We start from the raw sequence: 17,594 nt of genomic DNA, 5'->3' as shown, positions 1-17,594 counted from the left end.
AAGGAATAGGAACGTACTTCACAGAAAAAATACAAATAGCCAACAATGGGGAGGTTAAGAAGTACAGGCTAGACTGAGCTCAAACCCTGGCTCGGCCTCTTCCTAGCTGTGGTATCTCTGGTAATTTACTTCACTCCTCTGTGCCTCAGCTCCTCAAATGTAACATGGGGATGGTGACAGTGCCTACTTCACAGACCTGTTTTGAGGATTAAATGAGAAACTATTTGAAGTGTGCTCAGAAAAGTGGCTGGTATGCAAGTAAGCATTCAACGAATGTTAGCTGCTATTATTATCTAGTTATTATTGTTATTATTATCTTTATATGAAAAGATGTTTCGACCTTACCTAGAATCAAAGAAATGAAAATAAGAACTAAGATTATCATTTTTATGTCTATCAGACTGGTAAACATGAAACTGCTGAAGAGACACTATCACTGGCAGGAGGAGGATGGAGAAGCAGGTACTCAAACAAGACGTCTGTGGGAGTGAAAATGGATTCCACTTTCTGGGGGGCAACTCTGGACAGACGTGTCCAAATGCTTGAAAAGTATATACCCCTTGACACAAATTCTACCTTAGGGATTTGTCTTAAGGAAACAGTAGAACAAGATGCATGTACCAGGTTATCTCAATATTAACCAAAAAAAAAAAACTGTGACTAACTTAAATTTTAAGTATCTTAAATAACCAACATAGGATCACCATACAATGGAATTCTATGCAATTGTTAAAATGATGCTGTAAGTTTATATTTACTAACCTGTAACTCTGCCTGTGATATATTTTTAAGTGAAAGAATAATCAGGTTACAAATGACGACGTATGGTTATAACCCAAACCCGACATGATCTGGTCCCTCCCACTGCTCTGCCCTCATGTCCCACCATTTCTCCCCTGCTCATTCAGCTCCAGCCTCCCGGGTCCTCATGAGTGTTTTTTTTTTTAAATATATGTATGTATTTATTTATTTTTGGCTGTGCTGGGTCTTCGCTGCTGCGCACGGGCTTCTCTAGCTGCGGCGAGCAGGGGCTACTCTTCGTTGGGTGCACGTGCTTCTTTTTTTTAAAATTAATTATTTATTTTTGTCTGAGTTGCATCTTCGTTGTTGCGCATGGGCATTCTCTAGTTGCGGCGAGAGGGGGCTACTCTTTTGTTGCGGTACGCAGGTTTCTCATCGTGGTGGCTTCTCTTGTTGCAGAGCACGGGCTCTAGGCGCACGGGCTTCAGTAGTTGTGGCACACGGGCTCAATAATTGTGGCTTGCGGGCTCTAGAGGGCAAGCTCAGTAGTTGTGGCGTACGGGCTTAGTTGCTCTGTGGCATGTGGGATCTTCCCGGACCAGGGCTCAAACCTGTGTTCCCTGCACCAGCAGGCGGATTCTTAACCACTGCACCACCAGGGAAGTCCTGTGCGTGCCTCTTATTGCGGTGGCTTCTCTTGTTGCGGAGCACAGGCTCTAGGTGCACGGGCTTCAATAGTTGTGGCACACGGGCTCGGTAGTTGCAGCTCGCGGGCTCTAGAGGGCAAGCTCAGTAGTTGTGGCGTACGGGCTTAGTAGCTCCGTGGCATGTGGGATCTTCCCGGACCAGGGCTCAAACCTGGGTCCCCTGCATTGGCAGGTGGATTCTTAACCACTGCGCCACCAGGGAAGCCCCCTCGTGAGGTTTTCTAAGCATGCCAACCTCACTCCCACCTCAGGGTTTCTGCTCTTGTTCTCTCGGCCTAGAATGTTCTCTCTAGATCTATGCGTGGCTTCCTCACTTCATTCAGGGCTACTCTGATGTCACCTCCTCAGGGGAGCTTTCCCTGACCACTCGAGTGAAGTGCTGTGCCACACACACCCCCCCCCCGTCACTTCTCTGTCCCTTCACCTTAGTTGTTTTCACAGTGTCCATCACTAGATACATTTATTTGTTTACCTGTTTATTGTCTTCCTTCTGCTATTAGATTGCAACCCCACACAGGAAGTGCTTAATAAGCCTCTGGCGACTGAGTGACAGAATACATATCTACGTCGACTGGAAGAACATTCACTAAATTGTTTACGTTGATGAGATAAGAAATGTTGTGTGGTATCTATTTTCTTGTCTATACTTTTCTGGAAATTTTACAATAAATACATAATACTTTTATTCTCAGAAAACAATAAAACCATCTCTGTTTTGAAAAACAAAATTTTACCTTCCTAATTTTGTTTGATCTAAGCTTGTATTAAAAGCAATTTATTCCCTTCAATTTGATATTTGGGGTTGGCGGCCGATGTGTTTTTTGTGTAACTGAAGAAAATAGCCCAGGATTTACATCTGCCCTGGATAGAGCTCGAACAGCAACAACTGAGTGTTAACTGCATAGATTTTCATGCCAGACAGACAGACTGACACACACAGACACACACGTACACCTAAAACAAAACCAAAATCACAATGAAACCAAATCAGAATGCGAACATTGTTACCAGTGGCAGGCTCGCAGGGAACTGGGGTGTAATATTTGGAGTACACTTCATCTTTTGGCCGGTCAGGAAACACGTAGATAAGGTAACTCAGGTCTCCCAAGCGGTCAGCCAGGGACCGGATGGAGAAGTCTCTGGTGGTAAAAGGCATCAGATTCCAAAACATTCTTTCCTCTAGATCAAAAAACAGAATAATCATAGTCTAAATATGATTTCTGAACAGGAAATCTTAAAACCCAAATATACTACAAATAAAGCTCTCCATTAAAATTGTCCCAATAAAAATCTCCATTTAAAAATTACCATAGGGCTTCCCTGTTGGCGCAGTGGTTGGGAGTCTGCCTGCTGATGCAGGGGACACGGGTTCATGCCCTGGTCCGGGAAGATCCCACATGCCGTGGAGCGGCTGGGCCCATGAGCCATGGCCGCTGAGCCTGCGCGTCCGGAGCCTGTGCTCCGCAACGGGAGAGGCCACAACAGTGAGAGGCCCGTGTACCGCAAAAAAAAAAAAAATTACCATAGGTTGTAGATCAAGTAGTTTTTAAAAAATTTATATATTATTTATTTAGTTAATTTTGGCTGCATTGAGTCTTTGCTGCTGCATGCTGGCTTTCTCTAGTTGCGGCAAAGCGGGGTCTATTCTTCATTGTGGTGCGTGGGCTTCTCGTTGCACTGGCTTCTCTTGTTGCAGAGCATGGGCTCTAGGCGCGTGGGCTTCAGTAGTTGTGGCTCGTGGGCTCTAGAGCACAGGCTCAGTAGTTGTGGCGCATGGGCTTAGTTGCTCCGCGGCATGTGGGATCTTCCCGGACCAGGGCTCGAACCCGTGTCCCCTGCATCGGCAGGTGGATTCTTAACCACTGTGCCACCAGGGAAGCCCGATTAAGCAGTTTTTTAAAGTCATGGGTAGATAAGCAGGTAACACATATACCACTTTCCTAGAGATCTAATGATCTCAGGTAGTTTCCAGTTCAAACAGTATTCTGTCCCTCCCTAGAAGAAACTTCTTGCTGACTCCAGTCCCTGATTCCCTGTACAAAAGTATGAAAAAGAGATAGGAAGTGTGTCCATAGCCAGAGGGTGCATGGGAGTTATTAAAAGCTGTTAAAATCTTTAAGTCACAAAAAACTAGCAAGCTACTCTTGTCTTACCGTGAGGGTCAGAGGAAAAGAACTAACATTCTTGAATGGAAATGATCGATGGCAGTATCCTTATGTTAGGATAAAGGAATAATGAAAATAGCACATTATTTCCACTCTAATGACTCCAAACAACAGAGTAATTCTTTACTGAAATAAGCTCAAGGTTGAGTAATAGGGAGGCAAACATTTCAAAAGGGAAGCAGCTGAGATTTTGGACAGGATACTGCATCACATGTAGCCATACGTCGGGTTGTACATCTGTGTTTCTCAAAATTAGTAATTGTGTTTCCCATAATAAGATTTTACACAAGCTGCAGCTGTGGCATGGTTATACATTTCTGCTTCCCATAATTAGTACTCGTGCCCAGGAATAATAAGTACTCAATAAATTGTCAAAGTAATTTTGCAACAAAAGCACCTAACCAGAGCCAAGGTGTGTCTTAAAAAGGGAGGGGCACTCACGAGAATCAAACTTCCAAGCAATGGTGATGCCACCAATTTCAGAGTCACTGAACCTCAGCAGGAAGGTCCCGTCAGGCTTGTTAATGAGTAGGTCGTGGGCCTGTTGCTTGTTCACGAAACCCAAGATAGCCCTGGATCACAAAGGCCAAATGAGCAGAAGCAGAGTGTGATGTTTTAACGCCAGAAAAAAGACCTTGCTACTACTCTACTGCTGACTTAACAAATGACGATTCTCACCCATCATTCCAATGAGGCTTGAGATGTTTTTTTAACACTTCCATCACACCGTCAAACCACTGCCAGAAAGTGTAATTCCGTCCTGGTAAATTCTCCTGGTTGGAGATACAACAATGAACACAAGAAGGCAAAAGTAACACTTGGGATATTATTACCTGTATATACTTTAACTGGAAAAATTAAATGGAAAACAACATCTACATTGTCAGAATCATACAAATATACACACCTACCTGAGTTTGACCAAATGGTCCTACAACCCAAAAACAGAATAGAGGGGAAAAGACGGAAGAAGGGGAAAACACCACAGAGCAATTACCAACACCCAGTGGACCTTGGCTACACGTACTTTCCCCTGTATCTAGGCTGACTAGTCCTTTGCTGGTTTTGATGTGTGGTCTGTGACCAGCAACAGCAGCATCACCTGGGAGCTTCGGAGAAACCTGTAAATCTGAACGGGATTAGATCACACCGTGAGGCCACAGAGAACACCCCATCATACGGGTGTTACCAACAATTATCAGCAAAATGCAGTGATCTGATTCCGGTGGAAGGCAGGAGCCGTACTGTAATGGCAAAGACAGACCACCTAGGCCTCCTGCTTCCCTATCAAACCTCCTCTGACCACCAGTGAACCTGTTAGCCAGCTGGTTAGCATGCGACCATTTAAAAGAGTTCCACTGAGAGACTGTGAGATCTCTGAAGTAGGGCATGTGCGGTGAGGGTGGGGGGCGTAAGCAAAGACACGAAAGTTCAGTTTATGATCAGAGATGTGACGGGTGACATCTGAACCACCAGATGCTAGAGGCAAAGTTTCCTTCATCAGCATCCTCTCTTGCAGGCTGAGGGTCCCACGGGAGCCTGACTTTGCATTACACATCAAGGAACATCAGAGAGTCAAGGGGACAGAGCCACGGAGTTTTCATCATCACGAAAGCCTTACTTCTCATGAGTTACGCTGCCGTTTACTTTGCTGTTTCCTTTACAAAGGAAGAAAATGCACTAGCCGCATGCAAGGCCCAATTTGCTGATAGAGTCAAACATAATTTTCTACGTAAAAAAGTATGTGGTTGTCCAGCTATTCAGAAGCTTCCTACTACCACGGGCATGTCGTATTAGAGACATGAGGAATGAGGGCCGAGGGCAGGGAGACTCCTGAGGGATCTGGTTTGCAGGGGCCGATCTAACTGCAGCGGGCGGCGTCCCTCACCCTGTTGAACTGGGACCAGGACACGGACATGCCGTTGTAGTCCTCGAGGTGGCTGCTACCGCTGTTGAAGAGCTTCTGCGCCAGGAACACGAGGTTCTCCTTGGTCAGGCCCCGGTTGCTCTGCACTTCGGCCTTGAATTTCATGTTGAGCGCCTCGCACAGCTGCGGCCACAGGACTTTGTCAGGCACTGCAAACGGCACCCTGCCCTGGTGGGGAGAGAAGCCAGAACCTTAGGAGAAAACAGTTGCATGATTTATTCCCTCAACCTGCAAAAGAAAAACACTGATGGCTGGATGGAGTTACACACACTTGTCTCTGAGCCTGAGGATAAACTCAAACTTCCTTGGGGTATGCGTTTCTGTGAAATTCGGAAGGTTCCATTTTACTACCTTCACACATAACCTAGAAGGTAACCTCGGGCTATCTGTGGTGTCCTGTAAATGAGCTGCTGGACGTACAGTGCAATCCTACTTTCTTTTTTTTTTAATCATTCTCTCCTCATTCCCTTATTTATTTATTTAGAATTTTATTTATTTATTTATACAGCAGGTTCTTATTAGTTACCTATTTTATACATATTAGTGTATATATGTCAATCCCAATCTCCCAATTCATCCCGCCCCCACCCCCACCCCCACTTACCCCCCTCGTGGTGTCCATACGTTTGTTCTCTACATCTGTGTCTCTATTTCTGCCCAATCCTACTTTCTAACAGCCACGAAAACAGAACATGACCAAGGTCTGGCTCTGACACTCAAAGGGAGTCAAAATCTACAAGACTGGTTCTCTAGGTACAGAGAGAGAATGTGTGCACGTGTCCATAAGTGTGTGCACACGTGTCAGTGTGTGCACAAGTGTCATCCTTGCCCTTGACCCCTTCTGCCAAGAACTCTAGCTCAAAGTGAAATAATATATATACATATATTCATATATATATATATATGAATCACTTTGCTGTACACCAGAAACTAACACAGCATTGTAAATCGACTATACTTCAATAAAAAAAAGTAAATAAATAAAGAAACAGCATAAGATGTACACTAGTCATTAACGTAACTAAAAATGTTAAAAATGCTTACTTATTTAGACAAGATACTTTAGGAATGACATATCACAGGAGGTGCCAGAGTTACATGAGGAGTGAGATCTGTGGATGCACAGGGAGGGAAATGAGAGCAGACACGGCAATCCTATCCAGGAGGCTTATATTTTTTTAATTTTAATTTTTTCCTTGTCTTTTGATTCTCATTCATTCATTCTTTCCTGTATATACACACACACACATTTCTACACATATATTTATTTATCTGTTTGTTTGTTTAAATGTCTAGTCAGTCAGTGAATCAGTCGTCCTCCTGTTCCAACTGACTGTTCATCCCAAATCCTCTTTTGGATCAAGTCTTCAAGCTCCTTAGGCAGGTATTTTTTAAAAGGAGCCTCAAACGCAGGGTTTGTAGCACAAGCATCGTAGAATTTCTGCTAAGAATCTCACCCCTACGGCAAAAATATTGTTCTCTAAAGAGGCCTGTTGAAAATGCCAAGTTGTACTCTTCACATTAGAGCCACATTAGAGAAGGACATACTTTTACGTCCCAAATAACAAGTATAACCTTTTATCATGCTTTTGTGGCCTAATCTCTACTGGAAATATGCCAACACATGGAACTCTGCCTATGAAATGTTTTGAAAATGATCAAGCAGCACATGAGCGGTGACCAGACAGCATCTGGGTGTGTAGATCTGCAGAATCGTATTTATTTCTTTACACAAAGCATCTCATTCTTCACGAGACTTGGGATGAATCACAGAATCTAAAATTTGGAAAGGACATTAAAGCTCACCCTCAGTCATGGGAGGGAAGAGGACAGGAAGCAACTTCGAAGCTAAGTGACTTCCTGAGAGGTACAACCTCTAAAAGAAACCCGGGAGTCCCAAATTCCATTCATGGTTTCACCCACAATTCAAAATACTATTTATAGAGTACTGACTACGGGACAAGCATTCTGGGTTATCACCTAAATGAATCTTCCAAACAGCACTCGGGGGCATTATTCTCCCTGTGTTGCAGACACTTATGGGAAATTTAGACTCAGAGAGGTCAAGTGAATTTCCTGTTGTCACAGAGTGAGGAAGTGGTGGAGCTTGAATTGAAACCCTGGCCTTTCTTCAAGCCCCTGCTCATTCTACTTTCCACATACTCTCCATTCTGCCTCCCACTAAGGAAAACTGCATTTTTCTTCTATGCCTTTTGGTGGGGATAAAGAGACTTGAAAGAGATTCATGACAACAGTATCAAAATCTTGAGACCCACGGGCCCAAAGAATACACTCACAGGCTCTGCAAAAGCGTTGTCCCAGAGAACAGTGGCCGTCGCATTGTTGTCCTGGCTGCCGTGAACAATCACCACCACCGGGAGGGACAGGGTCTGAAAAAGACACAGGAGCAGGGCTGAGCTCCTGCAGCCACACGCTCCGCCCTCCTCCCCTTTTTTTCTATCACAACACGTTTATTCTCTCTACAAGTTTCAGTAAATGTCACCCTTGAATACAGAATAGGAAGGGCTCCAGGAATAATGAGACTTTGCACATTGGCACAGGCTTAGAAATTTTAGATATTTTTAAAAGAGACATTTCTGTGTGACATTTTGGTATTTAGGTATTTCTTAGATATTTCTGAAGGATGGAGTAAGTTTCTCAAAGCTAGAGACTAAGAGAGAAAAGAGGAGAAAAATGGAGACATTTCCGGGGAAAAAGAGCAAGTAACGAATGTCTAAAATTACTACAACTGTACTCAAATCCATCCTGACTGATGTTTCTCTTGGTTCGCTTCTGCCCACATCTCCAGCTATTTCATTTCGTTATTATTTGTTCATGGCTTAAGAGAATCTAAGAGATAGAGTCCTAAGGATGAGGTCTCCTCACTTCTGTTCACCAGTAATCACAAGAAGATACACCTGAAACTAACACAACATTGAAAATCAACTATACTCCAATATAAAATAAAAATTAAATTAAAAAAATTATCACAAGAAGATACTCTGTGATCAAAACAATTCTTTTGGGATATAAAGTACACACACACACACACACACACACACCTTGACTTGAAAAACCAGCTCATTTCCACCAACACTGAACTGTGATTCAAACAGGATTGTAAATTTTTCTTCCGTCACCGACTCCGCTCCACGACGGTCAGACCTCTTAATTCGTTTCAGGGACTGAAAAGGAGAAAAATAGAGGATAAAGCCCTCAAACAGCTAGGGAAAATTCGTTCACCCTCTTTCCCCATCCTCACCATGTTCCTGAAGTGAGCGCTAAGGGTGCACGTGGCCTGGTGATACTCCATCACACAGCAGTTGTTCAAGATCTCTCCGCTGTAATCACTGCAAATCAGACAGACAACTTTAAACCCATACAGGGTCTCAGCACACACAAGGTAGAAAACACATTGGGGGTGGGAGGAAATAAAGAAGGCTGTCAAAAAACTTAAGTCATTTAAGAGGAGATGGGGGTTCGGCTGTATAATCTATCTAAGACATAAATGTACATAAAACACATAAGAAGTTTCCTATAGACATATCCCTACTAAATCATACTTTCTTCACAGAAGAACCCCCTTACTGCTTCTCTGAGAGCTGGAAGGGGACACAGAGCTAATGGGGCTCCTACAAAGGAACGGCCAGGCCTAGAAACTTCCGAGAAGGTGGGATCACTTTCCTATTTCGAGGGCAACGTACTTGCGGGTGTTCTCGTTCTTGAGCAGCGACTTGGCCTGCTGCTCACTGATGATGGTCGCCTTCACCTGGGGGGGGTTCATGTGCACGTTCAGCTTCCCGCCCACCAGCAGGCGCACGGTGGCTGCGAACTTGGTCTGGGTCTTCAGGACCTGAGGGGGCTGCTTCTCGATGATGAACGTGCTGCGGGGACACAAGTGACCAGGTGACGCCTCAGGGGACGGCGCTCCGCTCCCTCCCTCCGCGTGGCGAGGCCGCCTTGCGCGGGGCACAGCAGGCGAAGGAAGGGCTTGTGGCACAGCCCCCGGTCCCGGGGGGGCCACTGCGAGTCGGGGGAGCTGGCAGGAGGGGAGGCAGTGAGATGAACTCAACAGCTGAAATGGGGGGAACAAGCCCATACAGTGTCCACGAGAGAAACCGGGCAAGGTGAACCGCAAGAGGCCACAGCAACAGGCGACAGAGGGGGATGGGATGAGGGTGTGAGGCACAGACGGAAGGGTTCAAGCCAGAGCGCCCTGTCTGTAAAGACCCTGCTGCCCGCGACCCAGGCCAACCGGATGGGGCCTGGGCGAGGCCAAGAGGCAGCAATCACCTGGTCACCAGGGCTGAGATGATGTCTGTGATGGTGGCGTTGACCTCAGCCAGCATCTCCTCCACGGGGCCGGGGATGGGCAGTTGCTGGCAGAGGTGCTCAGCTCTGCGGATCTGCTGCCGGTTCTGCCAGATGATCTCCGCCAACTTCTCACACCTGCACGGGAGCCCCGAGGCCAAAGGGAAGGACAAAGCCTTCAGCCCCTTCCTCCAGGCCAGAAGCCAGAAGGCTCCCAGGCTGGGGAGAAGGCCCAGACCCAGCTCCACCCCCAGGAAGGCTCGGCACCTTAGCCGCCCGGCCTGTCCACTGAGCAGAGCACGGCTGCCCTGCCTTCCAGAAACACAAAGAAACTCACAGGAGGAGCGACCCTGACTTGAGTCCAACCAGCCTGAGCATCGCTCTGCACACCTGGCCCCACCCCACTCCCTCACCCAGGGACGCCCCTCCCGGGGAAGGTGGCACAGGACGGGGGCACCAAAGTCTGCATCAGGAACCAGACCACTGGTGAAATGAGACCTGTGCCCCGACAGAGGCAGCCGGCTGCTCACGGAAACAAAGGAGCAGGACTGCAGCCGGTGGCGCCACGCTGAGCCCCTGCCGCCCCCGCCTGGCCCCCCACACCCACTACCAGGATTGTAGCACGTCCAGGCTGCCCTCGGGGGGCCCTCCGTTCCCCGCCAGCTGCTGCCGCCGCTTCCACTGGATCAGCTCGTCATCCAGAATGATGGTCTGTTGCTTCCGCAGCAGCTGCAGGGTCTTTTGGTGCTTCTCAGCCAGCTCCTGTGGGGCAGGCGGGGGGAGCGGCCCTTCTGGGCTCTCAGAACACCCCGCAGGGCCTCCCCTCACCCCTTGCCGACCTGCTCTGCCCTGCGTGCCCACACAGGGGGGAAGGCTCTGGCCTCCTGCTCTGCTGGGTCCTGCTCTCCTCCTGGCTCTCTCCCTCCCTCAGGTCCACGCCCGGGAGGGGAGGGACGCAGAGCCCACTCACCACGCGGTACTGCTGCAGCGTCTGGGCCTCGCGCTGCAGCCAGGCCTCCAGGGACACCTGCTTCTGCTGGAGGGCCGTCTCCCGGCTCAGACGCTCCTGGGGGTTCAGCTGGGCCAGCTGGGCAAACTGAGCTGGAGGAGGGGACAGGACACCCACGACCATGACCTCCCCGGGTCCAGCTGGGAGCCCGGCAGAACTGCACTCACCTGTTCTGGAGGCAAAACCCTGGAGGGGACACAGCTGACAAGTGGCCAGTCAGGGTTCCACAGCCATGGCGCCCAAAGATGAGTGGGCTCCGTCCCCTGGCCCCCCGACTCTGAGCTCCCCTTGGGGAGTGGGGAGACGGAAGCTCGGGGTACAGCTGGGGAGGATTCAGCCCATGGCCTCCCTGCCCGCGCAGCCCTCCTCTCCCCACGCGGAGTCCGGCTTAGAGCCACCCTGCCTGGTCTGAAGTGTGTCCTCGCCGTTTAAAAGGCGGGTGAACTCGGGCAAATCACCTCACTCTCCCATGCCTCAGCTTCCCCAGGTGTAAAATGGGAGAATCACGGCACCTGCCTCAGTGGCTGCTGTGATGTTAAATGAGCAATGATGCAGAAAATACTCAGGAAGCTGCCTGGCACCATCAGCTCCAGGTGAGAGTCAGTCCTCACGGCCAGTGGGTTACAGGACAGGATTAAAGGCTGATGGAGCAGCTCTCAGGACAAAGCCGCATCGGGAAGGCCCTGCTCCGCGGGGCTGAGTGCAGCAGCCTCTCCTCGGGGAAGCGGGGTGGGTGTTTCTCCAGGTGCTGAAGGGGACTAACATGTTTGTCCAGGTTGGGTCACTGTGAGTTCAGCAGACCAGCCGGAAGAGGGAGGGAGACAGAGTGTCCAGGGCCACTGGGGACACGAAAGCAGCAAGATTCTCTCAAGAGAGGGAGGCAGCTTCTCTCCACACCAGCTGTCAGGCATCTCATCGATGGCAGGAATAAGGTAACGAGGCCTCACTGACGAGGCCTTTTCAAAAAATCTGTTATATAATACTTAAGACCTAGGCAAGTATTGATAGAAAGGATGATACAAGGAACACCTGTGTATCAAGACGCCAGCTTAAGAAAGTAGACATTTCCACAGTTAAGCACCTGTACACCCTCCCCTGCCGGCATCCCCATCCCTCCCTCCACAGGCAATCACCATCCTAGATGCTGGCATTCCTACCCCCACCAATAGGCTTTTGGAACGTCCCACGGTCCTTACTGGGGCTGAGTCAAGAAGATGAGAGCGTCAGTCAGCAGGTCTTGGTCAAGTTCCCGGCAGGCCTCTGAGGGCCATGTCACACTGACCGAGGCCCTGCCCTACGGACGCACAAAAGCAACTAAGGACACACTAACGCAACCCTAGACAGCCAGGAAGGCCCAGAACTAGAAGAGAACTTAGAAATATGGCTCTCACATGACTGCGGGGGACGGAGCAGGTAAGGAACACAGCAGAAGAATCTGGAGAGCCACCTCGGAATCCTGCCGCCCACAGGGAGGTGGTGGGGATCCCAACACCAGGCCCAGCCTCCTTATGCAAGTGACCCACTTAGGTCTCTCCTGGCAAATTGGAGAAGCTTCTGGGAAGGACGCCAGGACACTTGAGGCAATGTCTGCTCCACTGGAGGGAGCTGAGACTTCCCTTGCACACACGGATCAGTCGTCTGTGTTTCTGATGGGTGCACTTGATCAACGAGACTGAACTGACATTGCACGATGGGGACAAATCCAAACCAGAATCGAAACCCAACCTCACAAGTAGGAAGCAGAAAACCCCAGAACAGGATCATCAATACTGTCAACCAGTCAACGGCCTTGGGTAGAAATAATAGCCTGAAATGTCCTGCTCCCTAATGTAGCAGGAGGGCCTTCCTTTCTTTCGGGTCAGTCTGGGATGGATTCAGATCTGAAGAAGAGCTGCTAGAATTATCCCCCCAACATTTACTCAACAGCTGCTACGATTCGGGCTGTGCTAATCTCAGGGTACAGAGATAAAAGACATAGTTCCTTCTCAACAAATTTATATTCTACTGGGGAGGACAGAGTTAATAAATAGTATTAATACAGTTGTAAAATGGAGCCCACAGGCACGGCAGTAGAGGAACACCTGGTATGTGTACGCACGTGTATTTTCATGGCTGCTTGGTTGAGCTAAAGCTTCTCTGAGATTTTGAACTGGGCATGCAACCAGGGAGAGGAAACTACAGGTACACCTCGTTTTACTGTGCTGCAATATACTGCACTTCACAGGTACTGCATTTTTACTTTTTTAAATAAATTGAAGGCTTTTAGCGACCCTGTGTCGAGCAAGTCTATTGGCTGCCATTTTTCCAACAGCATTTGCTTGTTTCTTGTCTCTGTGTCACAGTTTGGTAATCCTCGCAGTATTTCAAACTTTTTCATTATTGCTATATTTGTGATGGTGATCTTTTTTTTTTTTTTTTGCGGTACGCGGGCCTCTCACTGTTGTGGCCTCTCCCGTTGCGGAGCACAGCCTCCGGACGCGCAGGCTCAGCGGCCATAGCTCACGGGCCCAGCCGCTCCGCAGCATGTGGGATCTTCCCAGACCAGGGCACGAACCCGTGTCCCCTGCATCGGCAGGCGGACTCTCAACCACTGCGCCACCAGGGAAGCCCGTGATGGTGATCTTTGATATTACTACTACAGCTTGCTGAAGGCTCAGATGGTTAGCATTTTTTAGCAATAAAATATTTTTAAATTAAGGTATGCACATTTTTTTTAGACATAATGCTATTGCACACTCAGACTACAGTCTAGATAAACATAACTTTTATATGCACTGGGAAACCAAAAAATTCATGTGACTTGCTTTATTGCAATATTCACTTTATTTTAGTGGTTATGGAATCAAACCCTTGGCATCTCCAAAGCATGCCTGTATTAAAGTCACCCTGCCAAATTCTATAAGGTCAACAGGGGGCGCTCGTGGGGCTCCACACCCTCCAGACTGAATTCTGACTCTGTACCCAAGTGCCAGCAGGATTTACCGCAGGCAGGGGAGCCCTTGTCTGTAAGGGCTAACTGAGATGCACTAGTTGCTCTGCCCCAGGACGGCCTCTCTGAATAACCACACAGAACAACATTAAAAGGCTGTAAAACACAGCCCGCCGTGGCCCTAATACCCTCCCTGCTTAGAAAGGTTAACATTTCAATAAAGCATCACTTACAAAATGTCTGCCACATAAAGTACTGTCTGCTACTGTTTCCTTAGTCCGTGTGCTCCTTCCCACAAGAGGAAATGTCTTCGCTCACAGCCCAGGAGCTCCTTGGATATGGGTAGTCAGAGTGAGACCCCAAGCTCTCCAAGGGCCAGCGCCTGTCTTCTTCCCTTCCAAAGCCTCAGCCTCCTGCACTGCCTTCAATGCAAATGATTCTCTGCTACTCCAGAGAGAGGTAAACGCTTCTAAATGGAGAACTGGTTCTCTTCCAACCCGACCAGCTTCTTTCTAGTCCTCATTCCCGTCCCCCAGACACACGCTGCCCTCCCACACCAGCCTCACCCTGGATCCTCAGGCTCTCTTGATACTGGATGATGAAGTACTCTTGAGTCTGCTGCAGCTTCTTCAGCTCATTCTCTGTGTCTTGCGTGACCAGTCGCAGCTCCTCAAATGTCTGGTTTATCTGAAGGTGTTTCTGGGACATGGCATCAGCGAGACTTCCAGCCGGAGAATTACCCTGGAGACAGATCAGGGAGAAAGTGTGGGCAGCAGTGAGCTGGGCAGGAGGATGGGAGAAAGCCTTAGGCCATAGTCCCAAGGAAAGGGCGATGCTCGCATTATAACTGGGCTGAGATGCCAAAAGCTAAACTTCCAGTCAGAGAATTGCAAGTGTTATTTGTGAGAGTTGGGGTAGAGTGGGGAAAGAGGAGCAACAGAAGACCTGGCAGACTACGGCATCTTCATAAAGTATTGCAGAAAGCTTCTGACCTCCACCAGAGTATCCCACCCAGGGTCCATCTGGGTTCTCTCTGGAGAGACTAGAACTCAACATGTCCCAGGAGTTACCTGGGTTTTCCTACTAATGATGATGACCCCTCATTTCACAGTCACTCACTGACCCAATGCCACCTGTGCTAGGTGCTGGGGACACAGTGGGGGACAAGGCTGTGGGAACACACATCATCTGTGTCCTCCCTCAAGACCTTCTTGTGACTGAGGGAAGAGGGTGAACCACTCACAGGCGGTGTCCTGGAGACCCCAAATGAAGTGACAGGGGAGGTATCCACAAGGGCTTTGTGGACCCAGCCACTGAACTGCCCTGGTTGGGGGGTGAGCAGAGGCTGTTCTTAAGTAACCTCACCTGAATATAAGCACGCCTCTCCTCAAATATAGTTCAGTTGGGGTAAAATTATTTTGCACTTGTGCACACTGCTTTGTGGTTGCGATCTCATCAAGGTTACAAGTCAGTTAAGATCAGAGACCAGGCTTCTATTTCCTTTGGGCTTCTTAGGACAATGCTCTGTTTATAGTGACACCAACAGATGCACACCGAGTCATCTTGACAAAGCTGGGTCCAGAAAGAGCTGGGCAAGAAAGGACATCCCAATGCCTCTCCCCAAACCCATGGGACACTCACATTGTTGGCTTCTCGGACCAGCCTCTGTTCATTGTACAGAATATGGCGGATGCAGCGGACCAGCTCCATGGGGCAGCGATCGTATGTGTTCTGAAAGAATCCAAGAGCAAACATCACTTTGTTCCACTCCATGCTATGGGGCCGAACTGTACCTCAGAGCAGGGGGCCAGATCATAAGATTACACAATGGTGTAATCATGAGAAAAGCTACTCCTCCAATGCCAACGGGGACAAGAAAAGCACATTGTGGGAAACCCAATTACAGGAAGAAGGTAAAATTATTCTATTTATTGCATCTTAATTTGCTTAAAGTAAGGGCACCATGCTTGGAAACAGAATACATTTTAAAGAGGCCATATTACTGGACACCACCTTGACTGGGCAATCAAAATTACTACCACCAATGAGGATAAGATGGACGTTGTACGCCTCTGGATGTGATACCCTGAGAAAGACACAACGCTACTTATTTAGAATTCTGATCAGGGGTGTGTAACCTGAATCTAATCATGAGGAAACTTCATACAAACCCCAAATAAGGTCCATTTTATACTTAAGAAATAGAGGAGCTGAATTATTTTAAAATGTCAATGTAATGAAGGACAAAGAAAGATTGACAAATGGTTCCATATGAAAGGCGATTAAAGAGACATGACAACTAGATGCAATATGTGATCTTGAACAGAATCCTGGGCTGGAGGGGAAAAAACTGCCCTAAACGACATCAGTAAGTCAGTGGACAAAATGGAAATAAAGGTATAAGATTACCTAAAAGTGTTGTATTGATGTTACATTTGCGGAAGTTGATAACTGTACTATAACTACATAAGAGCAGATGCATATTCTTAGAAAACGCACACTGGAGTACTTCGGGACAAAGGGACGTGATGCATGTAACTTACTCTCAAGCGATGAAAATATGTGCGAGTGTGTGTGTGCATGCGCGTACATGCACATGTTAACGACAGGTGAGTCTGAGTGTAGGTAGGGGTTAGTATCAATCTCATAATTGTCTATACATTTGAAATTATTTTCAAATAAAGAGTTTAAAAAAGGCAGCTACAACCACAAAGCCAAACAATAAGAACTTTATACATGTCACACGTGACTCAACAACCTTGGGTTAAAGAAGAAAAAGAAAATCTCTGAATGCAGGAAGAGCCCCTGCAGGGAAGAGAATGAAGTGTGGCCTGGCGCTCACACCCACCTGGAGCTGCGTGGCCTGGAGCTCATGCCCGCCTGGAGCCTCGAGGCCCCAAGATCACACCCACCTGGAGCTGCGTGGCGTAGTGCCCCAGCTTGATCTTCAGTAAGAACCCATCTTCCCCCACTTGGTGCTCTGCCTTCTTCTGCAGCTCCTGCACCAGGCCCTCCAGGAGCTGGGTGGCCTTAATGTTCTCCTGTGGATTATCAAGATCTATTGAGTCCCTAGGGGAAAGAAATTACATACATATGTATACATACATGCACACAGCCTGTATAAATGCAGCCTCAACGCATCACACCTTTTCTTTGGCTACAGTAGTTTCTTTATAATGCTCACTGCAAATTTTAGGAAACAGTCCAATCCAAATTGACTAGATACCTACATTAACCTATTCCTAATCCACTAATGACCTAAGTGGGATGTATAGTATATTTTCTTTTCTTTTTTCTTTGCAATGTACTGCTCTTTCTCCTACTGACTTGCTCTGGTGCTTATGCTATTTGCTTCTAGGAATGAAGGGAAAAGGAAAGTGCTTTGTGTACTCTAGAGGAAATAGGGACTCTGATAATTTCCTATTTATAGTTACCCCCTCATGGGTGTAAGGGGGCACAGGGTCAAGAATGCTCTATGTGTTTTTTCCAACCTCGACTTGTTCTACGTCTTGCTAATTTCACAGAGAGTATTTCTTAAGTAAAGGCAGGTGAGTCAACCTTTATCATTACTTCTAAGAAGCCCTAGAAATGGGATATTAAGACAGAAGATGCCTACAAGTATTTACACAAGTCAAACATTTACATCAATAGTTGCAGATTTGGGACATGTAGGCAACATTAACTCCTCCAATGAACCACAGAAGTCACTAACAGGGCTTCGTATTAATTCAGAGCCACTTAACTGTTGACAGGGGTTGGGTGGTCTCCCTCTCTCCCTTTCTTCCCCCACTCTTCCCCTCATCCC

At 47.7% G+C, this 17,594-nt stretch overlaps 1 protein-coding gene across 2 annotated transcripts in view; it reads right to left on the bottom strand.

Annotated features, from left to right (window-relative positions):
* LOC309837836 (signal transducer and activator of transcription 5B) overlaps window positions 1–17,594 on the bottom strand; it is a 62,553-nt gene that overhangs the window by 5,127 nt on the left and 39,832 nt on the right. The window contains exons 3-16 of one of the 2 annotated variants that reach the window (XM_082678716.1): window positions 16,702–16,858; window positions 15,431–15,520; window positions 14,356–14,530; window positions 10,822–10,952; window positions 10,462–10,613; window positions 9,834–9,989; window positions 9,245–9,424; window positions 8,803–8,890; window positions 8,603–8,725; window positions 7,838–7,930; window positions 5,502–5,708; window positions 4,292–4,386; window positions 4,055–4,185; window positions 2,457–2,627 (exon numbers count right to left, since the gene is read on the bottom strand). In XM_082678716.1, the coding sequence (XP_082534842.1) occupies window positions 2,457–2,627; window positions 4,055–4,185; window positions 4,292–4,386; window positions 5,502–5,708; window positions 7,838–7,930; window positions 8,603–8,725; window positions 8,803–8,890; window positions 9,245–9,424; window positions 9,834–9,989; window positions 10,462–10,613; window positions 10,822–10,952; window positions 14,356–14,530; window positions 15,431–15,520; window positions 16,702–16,858 (1,949 nt within the window). The remainder of the gene's footprint in view (window positions 1–2,456; window positions 2,628–4,054; window positions 4,186–4,291; window positions 4,387–5,501; window positions 5,709–7,837; window positions 7,931–8,602; window positions 8,726–8,802; window positions 8,891–9,244; window positions 9,425–9,833; window positions 9,990–10,461; window positions 10,614–10,821; window positions 10,953–14,355; window positions 14,531–15,430; window positions 15,521–16,701; window positions 16,859–17,594) is intronic. The other variant, XM_082678717.1, reaches the window with a different exon arrangement.

The sequence above is a fragment of the Grampus griseus genome (assembly GCF_964374135.1).
Source record: "Grampus griseus genome assembly, chromosome: 20".
Taxonomy (NCBI): domain Eukaryota; kingdom Metazoa; phylum Chordata; class Mammalia; order Artiodactyla; family Delphinidae; genus Grampus; species Grampus griseus.
The sequence above is the reverse complement of the archived record's forward strand: the minus strand, read 5'-3'. Positions and strand labels throughout refer to the sequence as shown.